Below are 22,012 nucleotides of genomic sequence, written 5' to 3' on the forward strand. Positions count from 1 at the left end.
ATTTATCTACTCCATTTAAATTTCAAAGTTAATTTGATCCACTGAACATACGTTGTCCAGATTAAATGAAATTAACAGGTAAAATGATAAGAAATAAAAGATGAATAATTTGAATCTGATTTATTGAAGGGCTCTTCCTCTATTAAAACTGCGGGAGTGGCTAACATCACCACGTGACCAACTTCTAACCAATCAGGCGTCTTCATCGACGTGTAATCAGTCGCCAGATTATGGTGCGACAGGACTGGAGTGAGGTGGCAACTGGCAAGAGCAGTCCCCGGTACGAGAAGAGGTGACTCTGTTTGGCTGTGTCATTCTGTGATAAACAACGGGTCTCTTATTCCGTTGAGGTATTCCTTCTGCTGCCAAGGTAACAAACACGGGTTTTTTCTTTCTCTCTTTCTTTCTTTTCTTTTTTTTTTAACACCAACGGTGGTTAGCGTGGTTAGCTAGCTGCTGTCAGTATGAGGCTATAGCGGTTAGCCTGTCAGTGAGGACTTCAGGGTAGCGGATGCGAGATGCTGAGAGGGTCTCCTTGAAACACTGCAGTCTCTGTCATCATGCCAGCAAAAATATATCAACAAATATTGCTTTTACTGTTTTCTTACTTGTTAGGGTTTGATAAATAGTGTACGCCCCACACTGTAATGATTTATCACTTGCTAGAAAGACATAGAGATACTTTATAATACTCATACGACGCAAGCTGACTTAATCTTACTTCATCCCTTAACACAGCCACCCTGCGAACACGTTGTATAAAGTTTGAGTATTTACCCACAAAGGGGCTAGCTCAAGTTAGTGAACTATCGGAGTGGGTGTGGTAGAGGGAATAGTACAGGGGCTTCATTCATGGTGTAGCACTGCAGTTGGTAATGGGAAAAGTGATGCTAGCTGTGTCAGAAACAGTTGCCCCCTTTGCTGGCCTCTGTGATGCTCCTGCTGCCTTCAAAATCCAGCCTCCTTTAACTTATGAGGCCTGCTAACAGTGACACAAATTTCACGGTTTGTTGACTAAAGACAATGGAGTGTACTCGTGGATTATAGCATGCTAAATACATAGACATCTGCCTCTAAAATCATGACAGGCTAGCCCGCTGAGCTAAATCCTAGCAAGACTCGCCGGGTTAGCTGTGGGACATCCTGCAGGCGTGAGTTTATGTGCTGCAGCTGACACAGAAGCTGAATTGAAGCCACCGTAAATATTATCAGCTTTAAGGAGGTAAATAGATAAGATGTATTTTATCGGGCCCATTGCTTATCATTGTTTGGTTTGCGATTGTTGAAGCAAAGAAACTTCATGGACCAGTTTGGACTGGTCTTAGATTACTTAAATAATTTTTGATGCGACACTCATTTACTCCAATGATCAATAGTGTTGAAATCTACCAAACTTACAAAATAAACCAGGTTTTTATAATGTAGGTCTAATCTAACAAAATCCTCTATGTAGAACTATTGCAAAAAACATATGCAATGTTTTGGTGCCTAAATATTAACAATGTATTTGTAAAATTTAAACAGTGTGCACAAGTTTGCCTCCATTTTTGATATAAAAAATCAAATACCCATGCCATTGAAACAGTTATTGATAGTGTTCAATTTCTAATATTGTCATATCACAGTTGAGAATCACAGTTGAGAATGATAGCAACCTTTCTGCTCAACACATTAACTCTCCTAAAAATAGAGTCATACCTTTTGTGTGCAGGGATTTTTAGGAAACGTGACCTATAGTTGCTGTATGGGTGTATGCTTTAGTTGGGCAACTTTTGCAGTGATGGGTTGGCTGAGCAGGTCTGACAACATGTGGTGTTGCTTGAAACAGGAATGTCAACACCATCAGTGCAATCTGTTGTCTCTCTTGAAGCTCATCATTTTCCTTAGAAACTCCTTTGTTGTGTGATATGTTAGATAACAAGGCTTTATAGCTGAAGTATTTAAATGGAGATTAACTCTGGAAGAGGAGTTTTTTGTCTGTCTTTGTAGATTTGATCTCATATTTGTCACCAAGAAGGCATATCTGTTGTTTTAAGCTTGACTCCAAATGAGCTTTGGATAAGGCTCACTTATCTTTTTACTGGTTGTGTCTTCCCTGCCCTGTACACTTTCACAAAAAGGTGACCTCTGCATGTCTGACTGTTTAAGATCCACACATACTGTTATTTAAAGCAGACATTTGCAGCAAATTTGTAAACTGAAATGAACAAGTCTTTGCATAGACATGTTTCCCACTGAATGACCGTGACTATCCCTCTCAGTTATACTTTGTATGTTTAATTTTTTTGAGTACTCGTTTGACACTTTTCATCAACAGTTTATAATACAAACTGCTCAAAAAGCATCACTGTCCGTCTGAAATATTTCACTTGATATTCAGTAACCAACCATAGCTGGTGAGCTGCATGTGTGAAGACTTGTTGGTGAGGTTGAATGTTGAAACTATGGCAGTTAAACTTCAATCAGTGCATTTGTGGGAGGGAATTAATACGGAGCATCTCTCTCATGCACAAAGCTGGTGATTCTCTATTTGTTTAAAAAGAAATGATGGGCAAATATATTTGGATGGCTGTAAAAATATTTGACCCACCCAGGCAAAGTCCATGTGTGGGAAAGACTGCATATGAGTCATCCTTTGATTGTATTGTAATTATATCTCAAAGTATTTATAAGTGCAGCTCCTGCAGCAGATGAATATGAATAAAGACTTTGATTTAATGATCTAAATTCATTCTCATCAGTTCAAAGTGAAAACATGGATCTGTATCATCATCTCTATTCTCTAATAAGAATCATCAAACAATTAATACATTAATATATTCTCTGTATTCTTAAAATAATGTTTTTATTCAACTTTCTGTTGTATTTTTTCCTTAAACTTGCAATTAATGTAGTTGATTTTTGTGTTAGGCCTATGATATTATCTAATATTGACTGCATTTGACTGAACTGGATCAAACTGAAATTAAAGACTGGACAGTGTTCGCAATAACATTTCATTGTCTAAATTTTTGATTTAGTTGATTAAAAAACAAATGAGATGAGTAACATCTTTGACTCATTAGTAAACTAGTATTGTACCTCCAATGTTTAGCTTTATAAAGGTAAAAAGGTTTTGTCAGCTCAACTATTTCATGATGGTTTGGCATGTTAGTGAGACGAATCCAGTTCATGCTTAAGTAGGTAACCATGGCATTAATGTTTAAAAGGAGGTTAAAATTAAAGATTTATTTCGATCTTTTATGTCTCAAAGACTAACTGAGATGTAGTGAGACCCATACTGTACAAAAACCTCACAGCTCCCAAGTATAACCATTTAATTAGTACTTTTTCCAGTGGCTAGCTTTGTTTGCTTAAACACAGAAATTATTCTTTTGGATGAATGGCAGCATTGATGCACACTACTTAAAGAATAAACAGTGACAAACAAGGATGACTTTTAAAATCTGGACTGTTTATTATCCCCTCGGGATACTCCATATCCCTCATGGACTATAACTGATTCTTGGTCTGCTTGGATTTTGATCTTTACATTCAGCAATACACAAGAGATAGAAAGGCTCCTTGAAGCTTCAGAGGAAAACTGCTTGACTTTTATAAAACGTATCCATTAAATTTGGACCAGTCTTATCTTATCTTGCATGTCAGTAGTATGTGACTGTATAACTGCTTCTCTATAGGACATTAAATCAATCATTTCAACTGAGTGCCCAATGTAGCATGTTCTCAAATGCAGTACATCATGAAATTACATCATCACATTACATAATGATGTAGGTTTCCTCGTCTAACAGGAATCTATAGAAGTTGTAAAGCAGAATTTACCAGGCCCATAGATTAAGCAGTTTAAAATGCATTTTTGCTCTGTTTTTGTTTGTTTCATCTCTTATTTTGTACACGTTTTGCTGTGAAATTGACCATTTGTCTCCACTTTATCCCAGTGCTGCCATGTCTGCTAAAGCCATCTCAGAGCAGACAGGAAAAGAGTTCCTGTACAAATTCATCTGCACCTCAGCAGCCGTGCAGAACCGCTTCCGCTATGCCAGCGTCACCGCTGAGACTGACTGGGACAGACTCGCGCAGGAGCATCCGTGGCTGCTGACAGAGGTAAGTCAGCTGCTGAAGACTTGATCCAAAAGCTCACGAGACTGGGGATTATTGAAATCATGAGGTTAACTACAAACTGCATGTCACTGACACTGTGTGCGCACAATCCACAGGGATCATTCTGTTACCATCAAAGGGGCATGTGACTTTTATTCAGATGCAGAGGAAAAAAGTGTCCTTGGACAGCAGGAGCAAAGTTTTTAACTTTTACGTTTGGAAAACAGCTGAAAGGTGCACAATAGTGGACTCTATAATGTTACAAGATAGTTTTAGAGGGATATTTAAACAATTGTGCAGCAGTTAACACCAAAGATAGTTTAGTAGTGCAAGCAAATAGCACTCATATCTGAGGCAATTTGATATTTTAAACTCATCTTGGGTGCATGAGAGGATAAGGAGTGTTACTATACAGCTCATACAAGGATGAGCAGTCATGAAAAGTTGTGTGTATTTAAACTTTACCAGAAAGTGATACCTGCAAATGGGAATTTTGACACGTTTTTTTCCAAATGTTTAATAGTATCATATCACTTTGTTAGTCCCACATTTTTTGGTGTAAAATTGGTAGCATTTGTTTAGGATGATGCTGATTTTTGTTCTTGCTTCCTCTGCAGCGTCTTGTGGTAAAGCCAGATCAGCTAATAAAGCGGCGAGGGAAGCTCGGGCTGGTGGGCATTGACCTGGACCTGCAGGGTGTTCGAGAGTGGCTCAGTGCCCGCTTAATGAAGGAGACCACTGTGAGTTTACTGTAATATTTCTGTCTACTGTAGTGAGTGTTACGACCAAAAAACAACCAGTCTCGTGCCCCGGACCTTGTCAGATGGGTGGTGCTGTTTTTAAGAAATGTGCATAATTTTTGTAGTAGGTTAAAATTCTGTCTGACTATAGTCATTACATGTCATTTAGCTGCCTTGTCACACAGAGAACAGTCAGTTTTCTCTGTAGTGCTGCCAATCTTACAAGTTTTGGCTACTTACATGGTCATTGTACAATCCTAACAAAATCCCTCTGGGCTTGTAATACATCTTTTAATAATCTGTTTAAATAGTTTTTTCATTCCATATATGGACTATGAAGGCAAACAGTATTGATGGGGTATTTGGCATTACTTAAAAACAAACTAAAAATATGTTAAAAATCTCACACTGATAAACAATATCAGTTTCTTCTACAAACTGTCTGACAGCCATAAATGAAGATAACAAATCAGCCCATCAGTCTGACCCAGATAGTGCATTACATGACCTCTACATTGTGTTGTTAAGCTTCAGAGGTAAACTGCACTTTCTTGTCCATTAGCCTCAGTATATGGACTTGCTATGTGTAGAAAGTTGTGTCCATTGCCTGAAGCCATGGGTTTATGTTTAGACCAGTCAGGTCAGAGGTTATGTAATGCAAGTGGGGGCAGTCAATCTATTCTGGTGCACCATTCAGACATGTTTCACTCCAAACAGGCTGCTTCTTTTCTCTCAGTCCAACCATTAGTTTGTGCTTCTATGATGGTTTGTGAAGTGCTTGGCCTTAAAAAAGAGGATTTTAAAAAGGGATATGCACCTAAGAATCACACAAACAGCAATGTTGTTCATTTATTGAGATGCAGTAAGTTCAACCTTGTGCTTCTCTGTACTTTGACGCATTTCCGTGATTGTCTGTTTTAAAGCAAAGTTATTTTTTTTTTCTATATTTAGAGTCACTTTTGAATCCAAAGGTATGTCAGACTAACATCTTTTATGACTCTTACTGTTTGTCTTAAACAGGTGGGAAAGGCAAAGGGTGTGCTGAAGAACTTCCTCATTGAGCCTTTTGTTCCTCATACTCAGGTGACGTTTACCATTTTCTTGTTTTTCATTCTACACCAAGTGTGAAAAGTGTTTAAGTTATTCTAAATGAGTGGCATTTAATCATAGATGCATCATCTGAAAAACAGAGAAGTTGTCAGCTTACTCAGCAGGGCAGGGAAAAATCCAGAGCAAGCATTCACAAGTCAATGTGTTTTATGTCAGAAAGGTTGAGATGATTTCATGGTTGAGTATCTCACTGGAGAAACTGAGTTAATACCATGGTTGTGCATAGTGTTGCAGTGGTTAAGAAAACAGTCCTGTATGAAGGTCAGTACTGTTAAAACAGGAAACTGAATGTTCTATTTCTGAAGCTGCCAGTCAGCGTTTCATACACAAGTGAGATTGCTGCCTTTTGAAATGTGCTTGTCTCTACCTCTCTCATGCCTTACCCAGGAGGAGGAGTTTTATGTGTGTATCTATGCCACCCGTGAGGGTGACTATGTGCTCTTCCACCATGAGGGAGGAGTGGAGGTGGGTGACGTGGATGCCAAGGCCCAGAGGCTGATGGTGGCAGTGGATGACAAGCTGAGTGAGGATCAGGTCACAGAGCAGCTCCTCACACATGTTCCAGAGGATAAGAAAAAGTATGTAAACACACTGATTTTATTTCTTATTTAGTTTTATCAGCATTAAAAGATCTAGAGCATTTAGATGAAGCCATCTGGATGAAAATAAGCAGGTTTTACCTGAATGTTGCAATCAATCCTAATTGTCAAACTGAATGTGACAGATTATGACACTTCATAAAAAAAACTGTCAAACCAGCTTTGTAATTAAACAATATTATGCTGGTGTTGTGGAGCCTGTCACTGACAGCAGAGACCTGGCTGTCAGTTTCAGATGTCCAGGTTTGATCTTGTTCATTTGAATAAATCCAGGAGGTTCTCTGTTTTTGGCTTAGTTTGTTTGACCTTGAGCAGTGTGTGTTTTAGTCTGCTCCCAATCATCCAAATACCATTCCCACTGTGCAGAGAACATGCTGGTCTCATTTATACAGCATTATTTTTTCTTTTGGGACTGGTTTCCCACAAGCTCTTCCTTTGGAAACTAAGTGGGATGATTCATGATTTATATCATTTCTGCCCTGTGGGCTGCAGAGAGGCAGCACTTTTGCATCATTTTTCAGCAACAAAAATCACAAGATTGAAGATCACTTTTGTGTACTTGTGTGAATGGATTTGGCTCCTCCTGATCCACAGCAGTGCATAGAGAAAGGATAATTTAAAAGAAAAAAATAAATAGCTGTTAAGCCATGGAAACATCAAGTAATTCTGAGGTTTATTGTGGATGTTAATGTAAACCTTGATTTAATTGTTTTGTTATATTCTGGCAGGTTTTTGCTTTTTTGTATGCTGATTTAACTCTAACGTCATTTTTCTTCTTCCTTGTAGAGTCCTCGCTAGCTTTATCCTTGGCCTCTTCAACTTATATGAAGACCTCTACTTCACCTACCTTGAAATCAACCCTCTAGGTATGTTTATTTTCTGGACATACGCTGTCAATATTTAAATTCACCTTCTATTCTTTAGAGGGGATTCATTTTAAATTTAGAAGAACGTGATGCACATGTTTGGACATTGATTGCCAAATCAACCACGGATGCATGCTACTTTCTCTCTCTCTCAACCAGTTGTAACCCAAAGTGGAGTGTATGTCCTTGATATGGCAGCAAAGATTGATGCCACAGCAGATTACATCTGCAAGGCTAAATGGGGTGATGTGGAGTTTCCACCACCCTTTGGCAGAGAAGCATATCCAGAGGTGAGGCCTGAAAGATAGGATGTTTTTCTTTTGAATGTATAGTATTAAGAGTCTTGTTTTAGACTTCTGCAACCTGTTAAAGTAAATTGAACTTTTTCATAGACTTATTCTTGGAACTTTACACCTTCAGCTCAGTTTATGTCTCCATTGATCTGAATGTTGCATTTGGTCCTTTGTAGGAGGCATATATAGCTGATCTGGATGCAAAAAGTGGTGCCAGTCTTAAACTGACTCTACTGAACCCTCGAGGAAGGATCTGGACCATGGTGGCTGGAGGAGGGGCTTCAGTTGTCTACAGGTAGTTTATTTATTAATTCATAACAGTTTTTGCCAGGCTCACGTCACCATAAGCTATTAAAAGTGTTTGTATGCAGGCATATGTGAGAATCAAACACACTGACTTAACATTTTTAAGTGAAAGCACCTATGAGAATCAACACAAAATACTTGACTGTCCTTCCCTTTTTTATAGTGACACCATCTGTGACCTTGGTGGTGTGGATGAGCTGGCTAACTACGGCGAGTACTCTGGAGCACCCAGTGAACAGCAGACCTACGACTACGCTAAAACCATCCTCTCTCTCATGACAAGGGAGAAACACTCTCAAGGTGGGTAAAGCCAGCACTTCATTAGTTAGTCAATTAGTTTGCCTAACTGGGTCAAAAAGTGTGCCAAAGGGGAATGTGAAGAGAACGACAAGAAACAGGCTTCCCTGTTTTATGTGAGTTATTCATTTCTTCTTTGCCAAGTCTGCTAAAAGCACTGAATGCCAAGTTGGTCTTTCATCGACAGTGCGTCCTGCTTTCTCCTCTTCACTTTGTCACAATGAAACTGTTTACTGCCTGTGTGCTGCCAGCAATAGACTGTGTAACCAGACTGTTACTGAGGTGTCGAGTTTCAGTCTTCTTAAATCACCTTCTCTGTCTCCTGTAGGGAAAGTGCTGATCATTGGAGGAAGTATCGCTAACTTCACTAACGTAGCAGCCACATTCAAGGTGAAATACTGTTATTATTCACTCTTATTACCACAAAAAGTTCAGTGAATCAATTCTAAATGTAATCAAAGACCTTTATAGTGTTTTGACCAGATAAACATCTTATAGCTGGCTTGTCTTTTTTTTCCTCATATATGAAATGAGGGTGAAAATGTATTCTTCCATCACGATCGTGTGATCTGCTCTTGCACTTAGTAATGCAGCAGTCCGGTCAAACTATGCTGAATTTTTGCAGTTTTAAGTATCAATAGGAAAATACTCACCCACAAGCATGGACATTCAATAGAATTCCTTTGCTCATTGGGATGTCCTTATTAAATAATTTTAGTAAACCTAGCGCTGTCCCTTATCCTCAATCATTCCTTAGTAGCTGATACATCTATGAAGATTTGGTGGGAGACAGCCCATGAAGAATACAACAGAAATGTATTTTTCTCTTTTCAGGGTATTGTCAGGGCTATTAAAGACTACCAAGGCCCTCTGAAGGAGCATGAGGTCACCATCTTTGTCAGACGTGGAGGGCCCAACTACCAGGAAGGGCTGAGAGTGATGGGGGAAGTGGGTGAGTCGAGGTTTAGAATAAAGAATGAGAAAGAAGGAATATGATAATGACTGGTCATCAAATATGTACTTGTTACCTAGATTGTTATTTTATTGGACAGATAACTCAAATGTGATGATTCTGAATGTGTGCATATTATACGATTTACTATGAGAAGATAGGGTCTGATTGGATTGGTGGAAATGATTTTAAATCCTGCTGTTAAGTCTATCTTTGTTTCTGCAGGGAAGACCACCGGTATCCCTATCCATGTATTTGGTACTGAGACACATATGACGGCCATCGTTGGAATGGCTCTGGGACACAGACCGATCCCCAATCAACCTCCCATGGATGCTCACACCGCTAACTTCCTCCTCAATGCCAGCAGCAGTGCAGCGGTATTTAAAACTCAGCAACACAATTATGACAAATTAAAGATTTTCTGCCACCTTATGCTGCTCTTTTTGCTACATTACAGAAGCTGTATTTCCTGAAAGAGGCAACACAGACTAGTATGAAAAATGTCATAAAAGTATGAACTGTGACTGTGTGAATCCTTCCTACTGATATCAGTGTCCATGGTAGTTAAATTAAAGGCATATTTCGTAGCTATACATTGAAATGAAAGATTGAACAAATACCTACACCTTGTATTCACTTGTATCTTAATACTTTACATCCCCCCTCAGATATGCATGCTCTAACACCATCTGAACCTTGAAAGGTTTGGACTTTAGACCTTATTTGAGTAGCTCAGTAGTATAATTTTAAATTATTATATAGCCTGCATCATCATGTAATCAGTTCAACTTTTTCATTTGTTAACTACTGATCTCCATTTCTTGACAAACCTGCCAAGGACCATGAAGTATGACTTCAAGTTATCATTGTATTGCTTAAAAAAGACAAAAAACCTTTTTGAATCTCAGGATGTGCAGAAGGACTATGTTAGATCCTGAAGAAACAGAATGTATCGGCAACTGCTGAGATATCACAGAACTGCATTCTTTTAGATGTAGATCTTTGCTAACTGATCTTTTATCCTGCTGCTTCCCAACAGAGCAGCTGTTCATGACTAAAAGTGAAAAAGGAACGTAAGATTGAGTCCTTAAATGAAATTCTAGGTCTGTTTGTTTTGCTTCATGTTTTTCTAAGCTCTAAGGTTGCAAAAACAGTTATCTGTATCCTTTAATATTTTTTTTCTCTCTATGAGTAAAATTCAAGATTGCATTAAAAGTCAAAGTCAGTAGTTAATTGTGTGACCACTTGTCACAGAAATTAATCCTATTCTGGGTCATGTTTAAATTTCCTCATTATGTCATTTCTACAAGTGTATAAACATAACTAAAGTAATAAAATTCCACTGCATTTTAATCTGGTTTGGTAACGTGGATCTGTGCCCAAAGTTTGATCTCCAATATAAAAATTACATAAATATCAACCCTGATACTGAGGTCGGATCGGATGTGGACCATTTCTTAACATCACTGTGTAAAAATGTGCCTACTGAACACTAAAACAGATTTAAAATACAGAAGAGGACACACAAGTAAAGCGTAATTCTAATGTAGTGCAGAAAATGCACAAATTTGTTCATTTAAAAAGTTCCAAAAGCAGGGTAGCAGATAGAAATGTTTGGTGCTTGAAAACTTCTGGGAAAATATATCCAGACCCTCTTGACCTGATAGTGCCAACTATGAAATGGCAAATGTTTAATAATATTTCATGCATTGACCCTGAGGTTGTTGCGGGAAAAGGAGGGAAAAATTAAACATACTTTACTTTTGAACACAGTATTTGTACATTTAAAAATTATATAGAAAACAAGTTTACCTGATAAATCAGAATAAAAAGAGTTGTGATAAAATTGAGATCGTGCACTAGCCATAAAAAAGTCCTGAAATAATATTTAACTGTATTGCCAACCTTGGTTGAAGCAACACTTTTCTCAAAACTGATTTAATGACATCACAGTTTGTCTTTATCGACATCTTCTTTTTGAAAGCCTCCATCTTTTGTTTTGACACATATGATTCTTCTGATTTTTGTACCAGACTCCAGCTGCAACAAGGACTGCTTCCTTTTCTGAACCACGAACGTCTAATGATGCCACCCCGGCCAAAAAGTCAAAAGAAGGTCTTCCTGCAGGTATCTTGACTTTCCACACTCGCCTCTCCTCTGCCTCTTATCAACAAGACTCCACATGTGCTCATACACTTCTGCTTTTTCATCTCTCTTATCCCTGCGTCCTTTATTTCTCCCTCCTTCCCTGCAAATGCAATCACTGCTGTTTTGCATTTTAATTTTTCGATCTATTTCTTCTTTTTTCCTCCTCTTCTACTCCTTGTTTTGCTGCAAAAACTGTCCACTCACCTTCGTCTTTTTCACGCTTGTTTCTCTAAGACTCTCTTCACTCTATACTGTGGCCTCTGAAGAATGTGGTCACAGCAGATTGGAAAGGTAAGTTATAGGTGTGCCATAACCACTGTCTGCTCGGCTGCCCACACTTTCCACACCTGTTTGCCTCTTTGTCTCTTCTTCCCCTTCACCCGCCAGATGTTGGCATGAGTGTGTGACACCTCAGTGCCTCGGTTATCCAGTGGGTGCAGTGTATTCTTCAGCAGTAACTTGTATTTTTGAAAAGGAAAAATGTTAAAAGACCGCTTGATAACCCTCAAATTAAGTAAATAAACTGTTTTTTAATACTAAGACTCCTAAATAGGGCATCTAGAGAATATTTGACTGAGTTTTTTGTGGTTTTGTTGAAATAGCTTGTAATTGTAGTTTTAGAAATCAAATGTTCAGCACAAATATGTGAAATTTATACATCAGGATTATGTCTAGACTGTCCTTTCAAAATAACTTTTCACAGTAGCACAGTAAAGGCATGCTCTGTAGCAGCTGAGCTTTGCATGTTCTTTCTCCTGCTGTGCTGTTTTATGGAGTGGTTTTAAAATCAATGCTCTGAAATCTGTTTAATTAATAAGATGAAGGTGCACTCATTCTTTTCTCCTTTTTCTTTTCGGTGCTCATTTTGTCGTATTTTGTGTTCCCGTCCCCTGGGGTCACAGAAGCGCAAGCCTCTTCAGGCTGCAGCGGAGGTATGGAAGGGTGTGAAAAAAATGAACCTGTCTTCCTGCCCTCTCCGCCCTCTGTCCACCTCCTCCTGCCCTTTTCCATTTATGTCTGTCTGCCAGTATTTCTGTTCCACTTTTTTACATTTCTGTTGTAGCTTACTCACCTAAGGGGAGTGGGTTTTTGCCCCTTGGACAAGATTTGTGCCTTTCCATAATTATCGACTCAAGACTAAAAATAAGGTATCTGCAGGTTTGAAAGTCTGAGGGATAAATAAATGGAAAAGAAAAGTTTGGAGATGTTATACTCTGCCCATTTCTCGTGAATTCCTGCAACTGCACACTGTTTAGCTATTGAGACTAGTGGATAATTTTTGTCTAAGTTCATTCAGCATCTCCATATTCGTAGCAAATATGATCCAGCAGCAACAAGTGAACACCATTTAACCTCCTGAGACCTGAGCTTTTGATTGCAATGCGTTTTTAGTTTCTCCCACTTATTTGGGATAGGTATGACCTGATAAGTTATAAACCCTAAGCTCTGTCATTGGATAGGGAATCGTTTTTGCCAAAAAAAACATGTATGAGGGCAATAGGCTTATCTTCCTCTACAACATAAAAAAAAAAATCCTTTACTCATTGGAAGTAATTTTTAGAAAGAATATGTTTTGTGAAGTGTTAAAGATAGCTCTACGACAAACTCGTAAACAGCACAACACATCTATGGAAGATGCTGTTTCTGCAAAAACAACAACAGTTTTTTGGCCACCAAATGATGAACCACAAGAACTTTCTATGGCCAGGTATGAACTAAGTTTTTTCTAGATGTTATGGAGGTCTTGAAAAATCCATTAGAATATCAAAAAAATCCCAAACAAGCGTAAAGACTAGAACAGAACTTTCACCAAAAATTCCATGAAAATTCCTAAAAATCAGGGTGCAGATGGCTTAGTGGTTAGGCCAAAATCTGGACAGTTATCTCAAAAATTCTGATAGCAGAATCTATTACTATGAAGTAGGAAAGCCAAAATATATGAAGGTCTTCATACGCACATGCAGGGTCTCCGGAGGTTAAGATTTAGGGATTTTGATTAATTCACTAGTTGTGAAAACTAAGGGTCATGGCATTGATCAGAATAACAATCTAACAACAGCTAACTCTTGTCTTTTTTTTCACTTTTTGCAATCCTTATTTTCAGTGGTGAATATGAGTGCCCTACTAAAAGGATAAGCGCATGAGGAAGAAATCCCTTAACCCAATTGTGCCCTTAATGATGGCTTCCACAAGTTAACCATGCAGATTGATGGGCAGCAAGCCAGCACTTCATCAGGGTTGTCAAGTGGTATCCTCCATTTATTGATCCTTTGTTCAGTTAATCCCAATACGTTTCAAGAGGGCTGAACAGGAGTCTCAGAGCCAGCACTCTTTATTCTAGTAGCGCTCACCACCCTGGTAAAAAAAAAAAAAAACTAATTTATTTGCAAAGTTCCTGTACTAGACCTTCATCAGTAAAACAATTTGCTAAAAAGTGCAGTAAACAGGATTTGGTTACGCACCTGCTACCAGCTTATCATCATGACATCATATCCCAATCAGCAAATAAGGAAACAAACATTAGCTTCCTGACTGAAAGAACAAACATGATGAGAGACTATCAAACTTCTTGAGGAGAATTTTCAACAAATAAACAATTGATTATAAGAAATAAGGGGACTTACGTCCCAAGAAGTGAAGGGACTTACAATTAAAGGCTGGAACACATTACAATAGATTTTAAAAGTGTGGTTGTTTATCATTTATGTTAATTTTTCTACTTAGAAGAAAATCTATCCACCACCCACAATGACATTCTTCATCTAACCTTTCCCACCACATGGTCACCAAAGCCCAACAAACCAAGGCTCTAGACATGCAAGATCTAGGTAGTGAAGTGCTGATACTCCAATTAACAAAGATTTGATGTGTTTAGATTTTTCCTAGTTGTCCCCAAAGTCACTGGAGTATGTCTTACAAACTGCATTTCGCAAACGTTTCATCAAGAAGGTATAAAACTCACAACGCCGACATTTTTTTGTAATTGACCTTAAAAACAAATCAAAGTTTGTGGACCAGAAACCCTTCTCTGAATGAGGAGTTAAAATGACCAGCTTGCCAGCATTAAATTGACCTGACACAACAGGTGTACATGGCTACTGTCATCACTTGAGATTTGTCTTCAGGGACGAGTGGCATTTAAGAATTATTTAGATTTAGTTTTAGAAGAACTTAGCATAATGATAGTATATTACTGTAGACTTTATCTTTCACCACTCTACAATTGTATTTTAACTCTGCAGAAACTCCTGCAGAAACCATTTTGAAAATCCTGTTATTGTACAGTCCAGTTAGTGCAGAACAGCTGAAAGCTCTGTTTGGAGCTCTCTTAAATCAGAAAGAAGGCAGGGAATCTGGACAGAGAGGAGAGATTTGTAATGGTTAGGACAAATGTGCGGTGTGATCGTGGTTGTTTTAACTGGAAATGCTGTAAACCACTATATTCACTAACATGACGCAAGCCCTTTAGATTGTAGGATCAGTCTGGATTTTTTTGGTCACTCTTTTGCTGGTGCCTGTTAATTAGATTATGTGTAGACAGCTGTGTCATCGGCACTCAGGGGTTACGCGTTAAGGTTAAGCTTGTGTGGTATTCCCATTGGGCTTTGGACAAGTGGGATAGATGTCTAAACAATTACAGCTGCTTTTACAAAGAGTAGATCTCCTTGCATAACACTTTCTATCTTGAATCAACACAAGTTTAAAATATTGGTGTCCTATTAACTGGATTGAAAAAAGGGTTAAAAACCTAGTATTTCATGGGTGAGAACAAACACTGCAGCATCAGCTGAGTTAATTCCATAACAAGCTGCCATGTTTCCATAGATGTACCATAGACGTCCTGGTAGCTTCCCAGAAGAAACAAGTTTTTATATAAGCTTTGAAACATGATCTATTTTCATGCATTGTCCACTAAAATCTTTGTGGCATCTAAAACAATAGGAGAACCCAGATTAACTCTTTTTAACAGTGTGATCTGGAGGTGGACAAAATAACACCATAAGATGAGTTAAAATGTGGAGGAGAAGGTGTGTGACATTTGTTATGGAAGCAAATGTAATCAACAAAGAGTCACATCACCTTCCTCTTTTATCAGTGCTTTAATTATGAGGAGTTATTTTCTCTTCCTCCTTCATTGTTGTCCTCCCAGTGAGCTCTGTATGTGCTCTGTTTGTTGCCATCCCAGCTCCTGCTCTTTTCCTGAGCCTGACCCCCCATGCTGGCCTGTGATTGTTTTCATTTCTGCTTCCATCTCTGATTCATCTCTCTTTCTTTCTTCTCTTTCCTTCAGCTAAAGCCACAACGCTCTTCAGAAAACACACCAAGGCTATGGTTTGGGGCATGCAGACACGCGCCGTGCAAGGCATGCTGGACTTCGACTACGTTTGTTCCCGAGACGAACCCTCGGTGGCAGCATTGGTCTACCCATTCACGTAGGTTCCTCAGATCTTAATTGATCTGTATGTTATAAACTACTTACTCTCTACTCCAATTAAGAAAGGTGTTTCAACACAGTGAGGTTTAACAGAATATTGTACTAGATTTCACACGTGGTTTTCTCTTACTAGTGTCTGTGTTGATGCAATTTATATTTATGATGCTAGTATTATCATACGGCAATTAAACCAACAACTTTTACAGTGTTAGTGATAAGAGATGTTTCCATAACGAAAGACATTTTGTAACCAACCAACCAGGTTTTGACTCTTAGCTTTGCTATTTTTAGCATTTTTTCTGCTCTCTTGTTAATATATATACTTTACATTTAACTTCTCTGTATTCACTTAGTGGGGATCACAAGCAGAAGTTCTACTGGGGTCACAAGGAAATCTTGGTGCCCGTCTATAAGAATATGGCTGACGCCATGAAGAAGCACCCTGAGGTGGACGTCCTGATCAGCTTTGCTTCACTGCGCTCTGCCTTTGACAGCACTATGGAGGCCTTGCAGTACCCACAGGTAAAAAGATGTACTGACAAGGTTATCTTCACTTATCAGCCTGCATATCACTACATTTACATGTGAGTTTGTCAGACATGAAGGTCCGCTTTCAAATTTGTCCTTAGATCCACACTATTGCCATCATAGCTGAAGGCATCCCTGAAGCTCAGACCAGGAGGATGATCAAGATGGCTGATGAGAAAGGTGTCACTATCATCGGCCCTGCTACGGTATGTAATCTCACCATATGGACTTTTAATAGAAGAGATGAATTATTATGACTTGATAGATGTCTACAACTTTTAATGGAAGTGATGATCAAATGATTGATATCAACTGGGTTAATCTGAAACCTGTTATTTTCTATCATTAAGGTCGGTGGCATCAAACCTGGCTGTTTTAAGATCGGTAACACAGGTGGCATGCTGGACAACATCCTGGCTTCCAAACTATACCGTCCTGGCAGTGTGGCATATGTGTCCCGCTCTGGAGGCATGTCCAATGAGCTGAACAACATCATCTCTCGCACCACAGATGGCGTGTATGAAGGGGTGGCCATCGGAGGAGACAGGTACATACAGTTGATTGCGTTGAGAGACTTTGTAAATAGTAAATGAACCTGAGCTTGTCTAGTGCTTCTTTTTTAAGGTTTTGTGTTCTGTCTTCAGGTATCCAGGCTCCACCTTCATGGACCATGTTCTTCGTTACCAGGACACTCCAGGAATCAAGATGATAGTGGTTTTGGGAGAGGTGGGAAAAGCTTTGTAAATAATCACATTTCCAAACTGATGTCTATGTACTTTCAATAATTTGCTTTAATTTGGAACCTCTAGGCCGTCCATTATATTTTATGTAGTTAACTTAAATCTCTTAATTCAACATCTCTCCCATCCTGATGACCCAGATTGGAGGAACAGAGGAATACAAGATCTGCCAAGGCATCAGGGAGGGCAGGATAACCAAGCCGGTGGTGTGCTGGTGTATTGGCACTTGTGCCACAATGTTTGCCTCAGAGGTTTGTTAAATGTACTAAGAGAAAAACATTCTTTGGTTTAAATTTCCAATTGCAATTCAAGGATTTTTCAACTGAACCTGTGATTCTGCCTTCTTCAGGTTCAGTTTGGCCATGCAGGAGCCTGTGCCAACCAGGCTTCAGAAACAGCAGTAGCCAAGAACCAGGCCCTGAGGGACGCTGGAGCATATGTACCAAAGAGCTTTGATGAACTTGGAGATGTTATCAAGTGAGTTTATCACAAGAAATCTTCTGAGCTTTTATCAGGGTTGTTTTAGATTGGTTGTACTGATCAATTTTGGGTTTACATGGTAAAATAGGACCGTTTATGATGAACTGGTGGCCAATGGTACCATCATTCCCGCTCAAGAGGTGCCCCCACCCACGGTACCCATGGACTACTCTTGGGCCAGGGTAAGAAACTTCATCATTTCTTCTGACATCAACAAAAAAACAAAAGTTTTTAGTATTTAGCATTTGTAAAGTTTATATTAAAAAAAAAATCTTGATATGATTTGTTCTTTTAGAAACTGTAAGCAAATAGTTATTTGATTTTTAAGACCAGACACTAAATGATGTATTTTGTTTTTTTACATATTCACCTTAACCGTATGTTCTGAATATGAAAAACTGCAGTTAAAAACGTCCTAGTGCCATCTGCTGGACAACATTTGTAATTACAAAGCAGTTTCTATTACTCCCAGCATTTCAGTTGAGTCTCGGTGCTGTTTCCTGTTGACTATTGGCTGGCATAAATCTGTTCTCTTTACTGTTGTTTTTAACTTGCATGTTCCAGGAGTTGGGCCTGATCCGTAAGCCAGCCTCCTTTATGACCAGCATCTGTGATGAGCGAGGCCAAGAGCTCATTTACGCCGGCATGCCTATCACTGAAGTTTTCAAAGAGGAGATGGGGTTAGGAGGTGTGCTGGGCCTGCTCTGGTTCCAACGCAGGTTAGTATAACAAACTGACAAACCCTAGTGCTTAGAGTTGGCTTTTTTTACTTACTTGCTTGCTCTCTGTAGAAATACATATCCATGCAACAAGCTGTGATGTATGTCTGTCAGGTTGCCACGCTATGCCTGTCAGTTCATTGAGATGTGTCTGATGGTGACAGCTGACCACGGGCCCGCTGTCTCAGGTGCTCATAACACCATCGTCTGTGCTCGAGCTGGCAAGGACCTCATTTCCAGCCTCACCTCTGGCCTGCTTACCATTGTAAGTGCCGTTCACGCAAATACAGACAAATATTTACTGTAATGTGAACCTCAAACTGAAATACAAAGCCCCTATCTCCACATGATAAAATCTTGCTGTTGTTTATGAGACATGGCTTATTGATAAATTCCAGGGGGATCGTTTTGGAGGGGCTCTGGATGCAGCTGCCAAACAGTTCAGTAAGGCATTTGACAGCGGTTTGCTGCCCATGGAGTTTGTCAACAAGATGAAGAAAGACGGCAAACTGATTATGGGAATTGGACATAGAGTCAAATCAGTAAGAATCTTTTTCGTTTTAATTCTATACCCACATCTATAACAATGCCGATACTTACCCAGAGATGTAATATAGGCAGCCCTCTACTATACCACTGTATGATTTCAGAATGGAAATTACTGAATACCCTTTATCACTATAAAGTGCTGTGTTTTACTTTTAGAGTCAAAACTGGAACAATTAACATGTTTGTCTTCTTCTGTTTACAGATTAACAACCCTGACATGAGGGTGCAGATTCTGAAGGACTTTGTGAAGCAGCATTTCCCCTCCACTCAGTTACTCGACTACGCCCTAGATGTAGAGAAGATCACCACCTCTAAGGTATCATTTGGCCAAATTAAAGAGACAGGAAAACAGGTTAAGACCATAACAAAATCACATGGTCAGTCTGTTTGACATTTTACTGTTTCTACTGACAAACTCAGAATTTCTGGATGACATTCTTGTATCTTATGATGCATTAGGCTAAATGATGTTTAATGATTTTTTTTTTTTTTGTATTTGTAGAAACCAAACCTGATCCTAAATGTAGACGGTTTTATTGGTGTTGCCTTTGTGGACCTTCTGAGGACGTGTGGTGGCTTCACACGGTAAGAATACAAAGCTGCTGGGTAAAAATTGGTTACATTCAGACTACTTAACAGTAGCTGCGTGAGCATTTTTTTCACAATCAGATTAAATTCATTCCGATCAGAGATAAAAAAAATCTCTGTACACAAGGACACTGAAAGATACAATCCGATTCAGATACGCTGGCTCATGCATCTCAATCTGATCTGAACACAAATTACCTGATATGCGCCGTTTTGTCCCACCGGTTAGATCTACTGACAAATTTGCCTTAGAAGAAGAAACTCTTCTTCTGCACCTGTAAACTAACTGCCGTGACTTTACACTAGCCATCGCCAACTGGCGGCTTGCGGGCCAGGTCAGGTGCGTGCTGGTGTAATCTGGCCCACAAGACGTTTGGGGAAAATGACGGATATTTTTTAATATAAACTTTCTATATTTATGTATTTCAAATACGAATTTTCACTCATTTATCACGATCAATCTATAATTATAGCAAGGAAAGGTCGTAATATGATGCAATAAATGATTTGAATATGGTACATTGAACCCTCTTTAGAACGGGGAGGAACATCATAAAAAGATGCACAGCAGAGCGCACACCAGCGCAACTTCAGCATCAGCAACACGCTGTCCAGTAAGAGAGACTGATATAGACTACATGATTTTTAAGACTGAAGGAGATTAATTTTTTTTCATACGTGCTTCAAAGTCAAGTTTTCACTTAGTAGGTGAGGGTTTGTAGCTCAGTGAGCAGTACGAGAGCGCAGCAGTCCAGGCTAAATCTCTGCAGGAACCTCCTCTCTCTCTCTGGACTCTGCACTGACTGACTATAAATATACCTGGGTGGCCTGCTATAGTACCATCTGTGTGTGGGAACTTCGATGCAACAACCTGTTCATTATAAATGCCTTAAATGCACTACTCTTATGGATGGCCAGAGGAGGAGTTAAAGTTGTTGACAGATGTAAGTTATAGTAACAGCTGTTAAAAGTGTCACTCAAAGATCAGATAAAAAATGTAATGTTTCTTTCTGTGTTGATGGCACACTGTTGGTCATTGTTTCTCACATGAATGTTGAACTGTGTCCAGAGATGAGGCGGATGAGTTTGTGGAGATCGGAGCGCTAAATGGGATCTTTGTCCTGGGTCGCAGTATGGGCTTTATTGGTGAGTAACATTTAGATGATACAAACGTGGCATTTACTGTCAGATAAGCAAAACTATAACATATGTGTGCTTCTTATATCAGGACATTACCTGGACCAGAAGAGGCTGAAACAGGGCTTGTACCGCCACCCATGGGATGACATATCCTACGTCCTCCCTGAACACATGTCCATGTAATCCCCACATCGCTCAACAGGATGCACTTCCGGATGTAGCCAGGCAGCATTAACACATCTCACTAAACCTGCATAGAGTGTGAACGCTGTGATAACAAGAAAAGCTGCCTGGGTGAAAAATGTGTTAAAAAGTGGAGATACTCTCTGTTTGAGGTACCTAGAAGGAAGTTTTTGATCTAGTTTTTATGGATTAAAAAGGGGAAGTATTTTTTCAGATGTCGCTTTGACAAAATATTTAAAGTTGTAACTTATTCAGTTTCCAGTAAAGAACCAAACCAATGCAAACAGCAGCAGCTATAGAAGCACAAAATCAATTGCTTCTTTTAAAAATGCACAAAATTGTTTTTGGTACGAGGTCAGAATTGAAATGCTCCTGCTTTGAGCCTGAAGAGTTAAAAAGTGGCTGAAGTGAAATTTGATTAAGCAATACGGTATGGTCTTTTTATACTGCTTCATAAAATTAACAAGAAAGACTTGAATTCATCAGCATTTGTCTGTTTTATGCCACAAGAGAGCACTGTAAAGTATGCTTTCTTACTTTCTGAGCATTGCACCTTAGTTGAAACACTAGCTCCTACTACGAATCTTTGTCACAGTGAATTAACCAAAGTTATTTTTAGAAGTTTGTTGTCTTTGTTTTAAGTTAAAAAGGGTCCAGTGGTTTTATCTTAATGCTTTGAAAAGAAGGAATTTAAAAGGAAAGAAGAAATTCAGTGGACACAAGATGACTAAAGTGTTCTTCCACCATTGCCTTTCCTAGAACTAGAGGTTTAAAGTCATCAGCTACTGTAATTTACCTGCAGTTTTATGTCTTCAAGTCTTTTCGCAAAGTCTGAATACTTGTGTTGCTTTTCTGAATAACTGTGTCAGGAAACAGGAAAATGTAGAAGCACCAGAACGATGAGGAACAAAACGCTTCATGACTGAGCCCTGTAAGTCTTTGAAAACAACATTTGGCGAGGGGCCATGAGGGCAGTTTATTTTTTGAAATAGTGGCAGATGAAAAAGATGTCAGCTGTGTTCAACATATGAAGACTTGGTTACTGTTCACTGTATGGCCTGCCTTTTTGTTTGTTTTTTTGCGCTATTTTTATTTAACTGTGAAAATGCTTTTGTCTTTTGTAATATGCTGTCATAATGTAGAATAATAAAGAATTTGTTGTTTTACTTTTCATTTTGGCTGAAATCTGCAATGTCCAAATTTTCTCCTGCAACTTAATTTTAGAGAAGCTA

General features: G+C 39.0%; 1 protein-coding gene across 3 annotated transcripts; it reads left to right on the forward strand.

Annotated features, from left to right (window-relative positions):
• The first annotated feature begins 233 nt into the window (after window positions 1-233).
• On the forward strand, window positions 234-21,953 carry LOC121528317 (ATP-citrate synthase-like). 3 transcript variants are annotated; one of them, XM_041815702.1, is made up of 30 exons: window positions 234-370; window positions 3,942-4,107; window positions 4,722-4,844; window positions 5,865-5,927; window positions 6,342-6,532; window positions 7,340-7,419; window positions 7,579-7,709; window positions 7,889-8,007; window positions 8,182-8,318; window positions 8,644-8,705; window positions 9,150-9,267; window positions 9,493-9,647; window positions 11,304-11,397; window positions 11,653-11,709; window positions 12,321-12,350; window positions 15,710-15,851; window positions 16,207-16,375; window positions 16,483-16,587; window positions 16,732-16,928; window positions 17,026-17,107; window positions 17,262-17,372; window positions 17,471-17,598; window positions 17,690-17,783; window positions 18,166-18,320; window positions 18,435-18,585; window positions 18,719-18,862; window positions 19,072-19,185; window positions 19,372-19,454; window positions 20,527-20,603; window positions 20,686-21,953. In XM_041815702.1, the coding sequence occupies exons 2-30, from the start codon at window positions 3,949-3,951 to the stop codon at window positions 20,778-20,780; spliced, it is 3,366 nt and encodes a 1,121-aa protein (XP_041671636.1). In that variant the 5' UTR covers window positions 234-370; window positions 3,942-3,948; the 3' UTR covers window positions 20,781-21,953. The 3 variants fall into 3 exon arrangements, with proteins under 3 accessions (XP_041671636.1, XP_041671637.1, XP_041671638.1); XM_041815703.1 differs by lacking the exon at window positions 11,653-11,709; XM_041815704.1 differs by lacking the exons at window positions 11,653-11,709; window positions 12,321-12,350.
• The last annotated feature ends 59 nt before the right edge of the window (window positions 21,954-22,012 follow it).

This window comes from Cheilinus undulatus, linkage group 20 (assembly GCF_018320785.1).
Source record: "Cheilinus undulatus linkage group 20, ASM1832078v1, whole genome shotgun sequence".
NCBI lineage: Eukaryota > Metazoa > Chordata > Actinopteri > Labriformes > Labridae > Cheilinus > Cheilinus undulatus.